General features: G+C 42.0%; 1 protein-coding gene across 1 annotated transcript; it reads right to left on the bottom strand.

The window, feature by feature from the left end:
- Nucleotides 1–1,813: 1,813 nt before the first annotated feature.
- LOC134949706 (paraneoplastic antigen Ma3 homolog) lies at nt 1,814–3,223 on the bottom strand. The gene has a single exon (XM_063938463.1). It carries the CDS (start codon nt 3,221–3,223, stop codon nt 1,814–1,816), a length of 1,410 nt encoding a protein of 469 aa, XP_063794533.1.
- Nucleotides 3,224–6,322: the final 3,099 nt, after the last annotated feature.

Genomic DNA, 6,322 nt, shown 5'->3' with positions numbered 1-6,322 from the left:
AGGAACTCAAGTTTGTGCACAGCATATTTTCTCTCACTTTCTGATAATCCCCCGGCTGATATAGGCAATAGGTCTCAATCTTCCTTGTGATCTTTGGTATAATACTCCTCCTAATCCATCAAATGATGCATCTATGTGTAACTCATATGGTTGGGGTTGGATCTGCATAAGCCAACACCGGTGAATGTGTCAAACAATATTTAAGCCTTAGAAATGCATCCTCACATATTCCAGTCCATCTATCCCCGAATTCCTCCTGAGGCTTAAAGAAACGGTTAGATGTACTATTGCTTTTTGTTCCGACTACTACCTCGGCTCGGGGGATAACCTTTAGTCAATTCCGTAAGGGGCCTAGCTATCCGGGAGTACTGTGGTACAAACCGCCTGTAGTAACCACAGAACCCCAGAAATGAACGTAGATCCTTCAGATTCTTCGGTCGGGCCACCGCATTACAGCTTCCGTTTTCTCAGGGTCCGTAGCAATCCCTTCTCGATTTACTATATGTCCTAAGTATTTGACAGTAGTCTGACAAAATTTACATTTGTCAATAGACAATTTCAACCCCTTTTGTTGAAGCCGATCTAATACTTTCAACAACCGTGCATTATGTTCATCCAGTGTTTTCCGAAACAATAATGTCGTCTAAATAAACGAGTACTTCCCGGTAGCACATGTCTCCTACCGTTTGTTCCATTGTGCGTTGAAACGTGGCAGGTGCCCCTTTTTACTCCCTGAGGCATCTTGAGGAACTCAAAAAATCCAATAGGGCAGATGAAGGCAGTCTTAGCCCTATCTTCCGCTTTCATCGGGATTTGGTAGTAACCACACCTCATATCCAATACTGAAAACCATTTACCTACCTTGTAAGCAGTCCAGTGCTTCATCTACTCTAGGTACAGTGTATTGATCAGCAATAGTTCTACTGTTCAAAGTGCGGTAATCTATGCATATCCTGATGTCACCATTCTTTTTTCGTGCTACCACAATCGGAGAGGCATAGGGCTTTCTGAGTCAGCTATCACATGATTTTCAAGTAGCTGTTTCAAATGTTGACGCACGTCATCGAAGTCTGCTGGAGGCCAATCGCCGAGACCGTTCCCTGAAGGGGTGAGATCATTTAAAGTAATCCTATGTTCTACTCCTAAGGCAGTGCCCAGATCCCATTCTTCTATTGAAAAAACAGTTCTTCTGACCAATAGTTCGTCTATTATTCGTTGTTTTTCTTGCAACTGTAGATCACTGTCTTGAAACAAAGTTGCAATTTCGTAAGAAAAGGTTCACAGTTCCCTTCAACGAAGTTAGTGTTATGGATAAGGTATGTGTCTGCAAAGTCGTTGACTTTATCTTTTTGTGGTGAGCATAAATCTTCCTCAGGTTTATGATATAAGGATCTATATTGAGATAGACACCAGTCTGATAACGTCTTAAACAAATTTGAATTTGTGCCAATTATAACAGGTACAGCATCCCTATCTCCTGGGGGGTCCGGACACACCAGTGCTATGAATGGTAACGGGGTTGCTGGATCCGAGGTTAATAGGGGATGGAATTCAATGTTGGTCACAACATATCCTAAATAGGGATATTTTTGATCACTAAGTCCCCATATCGCTAATCCATCGACAGGTGAGATGTGAAGGTCGGATAGAAATTGCCGATACCAACTTTCGAAAATTATCGAAACCTGTGACCCACTATCTAGCAGCACCATACACGGATGACCATTTATGATGGCTTGTACCATGGGGGCCTTTCCCATCATTCCATCGGGGATGGTCATAGGCCACCGAGTATTCCCCATTGCGCACACCACTATAGTTCGGGAGTTGATGCGGGGGTCATCAACGTCCCTTCCTGGTTTTCCGGATGATTAACATTCTGATTTCCAACGTGGTTGGGGTTTCTTCCATAATTTCCAATTTGTGGGCACTCAAAAGATCTATGTCCCATCTGACCACACCTGTAGCAGATTATGTGATCTCTATTATCCCCCCGTCGATTCATTCCTCTCCCTCTCCCTCGGTTCACTGGTGACGGAAGACGGCTGTGCACTGTTATCAGTTGATCTAACTTTTTATTTTGTTCTTCTAAAAGTTTACACATTCGATCATGTGAGAAGGTGACATCAGGGATTGGGGATACTACAGTTGGTACTACCACTTTCACCCTCTTGATATTTTTTTCTCTATTGTCAATTTGGACCTCCTCTAATTTCACATCTTTAATGAGTTCACTCAATGTAGGTGGACGATCTCGAGCCCCACTACATCTAAGTCTCTGAGCTACTGGGCTTGAGGTCAGTGCCCCTCGCAATAAGTGCTTTAATCGACGTTCATCCATTTCCGATTGCTCTATCCCTCCTTTATCCAGGAGTTTATACAATATTTTATCCAATCGGTATATAAAATTAGTGAGTGGTTCTGAGGGTTCTTGGTAAGTATTATTTAATCGGGCCAATATGTCTCCCATGTCTTCAATAGTTCCAAATGAATAGTCTAACGCATTAAAGTAATCCTTCAATGTTGCATTAGTGTTGCTGCGTCGAGTAGCATGTATTATCCCCATGGCGGGGCCCCTTAGACTTTCAACAATCCTCTGCTTCTTAATATATTCGGGGCACCGCCATTCCTCTGAATGTTGAATGGCAGCCTCACGCCATGCATCGTAACCTTCTTCTCCAGTCGGTACAGGTATCACGCCAGAGAATACTCGTAATCTCCTATAGCCTCCTTCATAGTGCCACCTTTCAAATTGGCTCACTACTTTATCCATAACGGTTTCAACCTGGGGTTCTATAGATTCACCTACTGTTGTCTTGAGCTGTGAATTATCACCGTTGCCAGTGGCATCGTTCCCTTGAGGATCTGTCTCTTTGCTTGTATTTACGGCTTCGGTAGCCTCTCCGTCTCTCTCTTCAGTTCTTTTTGGCCATATTATTTGACACCTTCGACCTGAAGTTCCTCCTACTAATATGTTGATCGGTATTAGTGAAGGATCCAAGTAATCCTGTGTTGTGATTAATACTGCTATAATATCGTCTATCGTTCCCTTCCACTTGTCCACCAATAAGGGGACCCGCACACCACACAATTTCAGTGCCTCTGTAATCACTTCATCATCAGTAACTCCAGTAAGGTCTCCTACTATACCCAGACTGCATCGAGTATTAATCTTGTGTTCTACACACCATTGGTATATGCTGTTTTCATTGATGACCTCCATCGTGGATATCTCGTTGATCCTGAAACGGTTAAAGATCTCAGCAGTGCCTCCAGTGTAGGCCTTGGTTTATTTCAAGTATTTTTCCTTCAGAGCTAGTGCCTCCACTCAGACCTTTAGTCTGCTCACGAAGTTTGGCAGACGGGGTAAAATCTGAGAAACCCCTATTATTTGGTATATATGTTGTTCAAATGTAGTCTGGGTGCTTTCAATATTATATATACAATTTAACATAACATTCCATTCACTTACTTGAATTACTGGATATCTGCACCTTCGTTACTATAACAGGATACTTAGCTCAGGAATGATTTGACCACATTAGATTTTGTAAATATCATACAGTTTACTTTGAATAATAATAATAGTATATATTATTTCAAAATATTACATGTGTTCTAGCGTTAACTATAAGTATATATATAACAATAATGCTACATTGACAATCTTAACAATCGTAAACTATACTTCCCCTCCACTATAGTCCCTCTTCTTCTAGAGATATATATTTGCAAATATATGATGTTCGTGCACTGAATTTTATTTGCTGTGTTGTAATTTCCAACTAGAGAAGTCAATTTATTTTATTTGTGGTAACGACTGGTTGATTTCTGAAGTAGGCTCGTATCAATAATCGATCCACTGTCGCAGCTAGTTAACTAATGGCTTGCACTAATGCCAACATCGTGACACTCAGTCTATTTCGATCAGTCGGCGTACTGACAATATCTAGTTGTATTTAACAGCTGCCAATCATTAATGGGATTTTTGAGTCTCCTTTACTGTAGTATATTATTTAACATATTTTCATTTGGCAATGCAGTAATTTATTCCTTGCAATATCTCTAGCGTGTATATAATAAAGATGTAACGTCCTATCCTTATTTTAATACTCTGTTCTTCTTTCTTTTGGTGTAGCTGTACTTTCTTCAGATGTCCATGCAACTTATAAGGTAAGTATAGTTAGGTTATTTCCTGGACCAATTAATGAAATTTCTCATTTAGATTATATATATTTCAAAAGTCTCCACACTCTAGGTGTAATCTTTTACCCTATGGCAGTATACCACAGGATCAGTCTATGCAGGGGATGGATATGAGGTTAAGTTACCAGGATTCTGGTATAGGTATTAGATAATGTTTCACTGACTAGCGAAGCTGTTAATACCGCTAGTATGATGGTATATGATGTTCATCGATGGAGAAGTATAATTGTCCGCTTCCTATTGTATTTCTATTCTGATAATAATTAATTGTATTGGCCTGTGGAGGAGACACCTTCGTAGGCAGTCTCTGAATTAGATCCTCCCACCAGGGTACTCGTCAGGTAACTGGCCGCCTATTATGCTGTACAGCAAGGGATATGTCCGCCCCTGTTGCCGGCTGGTTACTGTACCTCACACTGACCCGATCACAGCCCTTCAGTTTCCTGAGAAACGGCTGTCGTCCCGGCTGTCACTCTCTCTGCTGCGGCTCCCGGGATCACTCTCTCCGCGATCAGATCCACGATCACTCTCCCCCGTTAGTCAAGGCTGTCGGCCTGGCTGTCACCCTCTCCGCTGGCGGCTCCCGCGGCTCCTGGGTCACTCTCTCTGCGGTCTGATCCACGATCACTCTCCCCCGGCTTTCAGGTGAGTATCGTCGGAAATGCAAATAGCGGCTCCACCATCCATCCTCCTGCTCGTAGCTGCAACCGTCGTCGTGTCGCACTCCTCTCCCTCTTTATACTCGTCTCCAGCCTCCTGGGTAACCGTCTCTTCCCCCCCGGAGTTTCCTCGAGCCTGTTGTCCACCGTCCCACGAGCCATTCCAGTCTCTGTTACCTCACACAGTCAATATTATATCTATAATACACCCCACTTTACAGCCTCCCCTTTATATATTTTGCACTGCAGCAAGGTATATATACATTAACATGTCACACTATAATTTACTAATTATAAATATATACATACATATATACATTTCTTATAATAAAGGTCACTCTACACTCCTCCCCCTGGTGGCAGGTATTGATCTCTCTTATATCTACCTGTCACCATCATAATTCTCATACTCTCTTGGGTACCACTCTAGTAATGGTCCCTCCGGCCATAAGTTACTATTATTCTGGAAGTATGGCCATGGCATTATTGTAGTTGAATGAACAGCTCGGGGTTCTTCACTAGGACTTCCCAGACGATCATAAGTTAGCATTAAAGGTGGCCTATGTGTCCGAATTGGTCGAACTCTTTGAGGCATAGGGGTGGTTTCCCTTCCGTAATTATCCTCAATGACAATGGACCCATCGGTTATTTCATCCCAACTAAGGTCATTACTATCCTCTACCAGTATATTGTCAAGAGGTCTTCCCCACTCGTAAGTGAGTCCTTCATTGTCATATGATTCTTTTCTTTGAGTTTCTTTTCCTGTGTTAATATCTCTTCTTTCTATTTCTCTATGAGTACTAGGATAATCATCACAATAGAAGTACCCCCGCTCCCTCTTCACTCAGCTCGATTGGTATGGTTTCACTGAATTCATATGAACTGGAGGGATTCTTTACTCTCTTAGGGATATGGTCCTCTTTCACCACCACTGATCGACCCATATCCATATTATCTTCAAAAGGAATGTTTTGGCCGACGGGTAATAGGTGATTTCGATGATAAGTAACAATCGGACCATCATGCTTTTCTGGTTTTAATTGATAGACCGGGATACCAGGTAGTTGTTTGATGACAGTATATGGTGATTCCTTCCAACGATTCGCTAATTTTTGTCGTCTAGGCGCTCCTAAACGTCGAAGCAGTACTCTGTCTCCAGGCAGTAATACCTGTTCAACCACCTTATTATCATATCTCTGTTTATTTTGTTCACCTCTTTTCTTGGAAGCGTTGTGAGCCAGATCAAAGGCGTCTTTTAAATCTTTCCTCAATCGTTTTACATACTGGGTATGGGTTTGAATACCAGAATTAATATCACTAACATTAGTCCCAAGGCAAATATCAATAGGCAGCCTAGCTTCTCGTCCAAACATCAATACATAAGGTGAATATCCGGTAGAGTCATTTACGGTACAATTATAGGCATGTACAAGTCTACAAACGTGTCTTTTCCACTG

Source organism: Pseudophryne corroboree, chromosome 8 (genome assembly GCF_028390025.1).
Source record: "Pseudophryne corroboree isolate aPseCor3 chromosome 8, aPseCor3.hap2, whole genome shotgun sequence".
NCBI classification, from domain to species: Eukaryota; Metazoa; Chordata; class Amphibia; order Anura; family Myobatrachidae; genus Pseudophryne; species Pseudophryne corroboree.
This window is presented reverse-complemented; position numbering and strand designations above follow the sequence as displayed.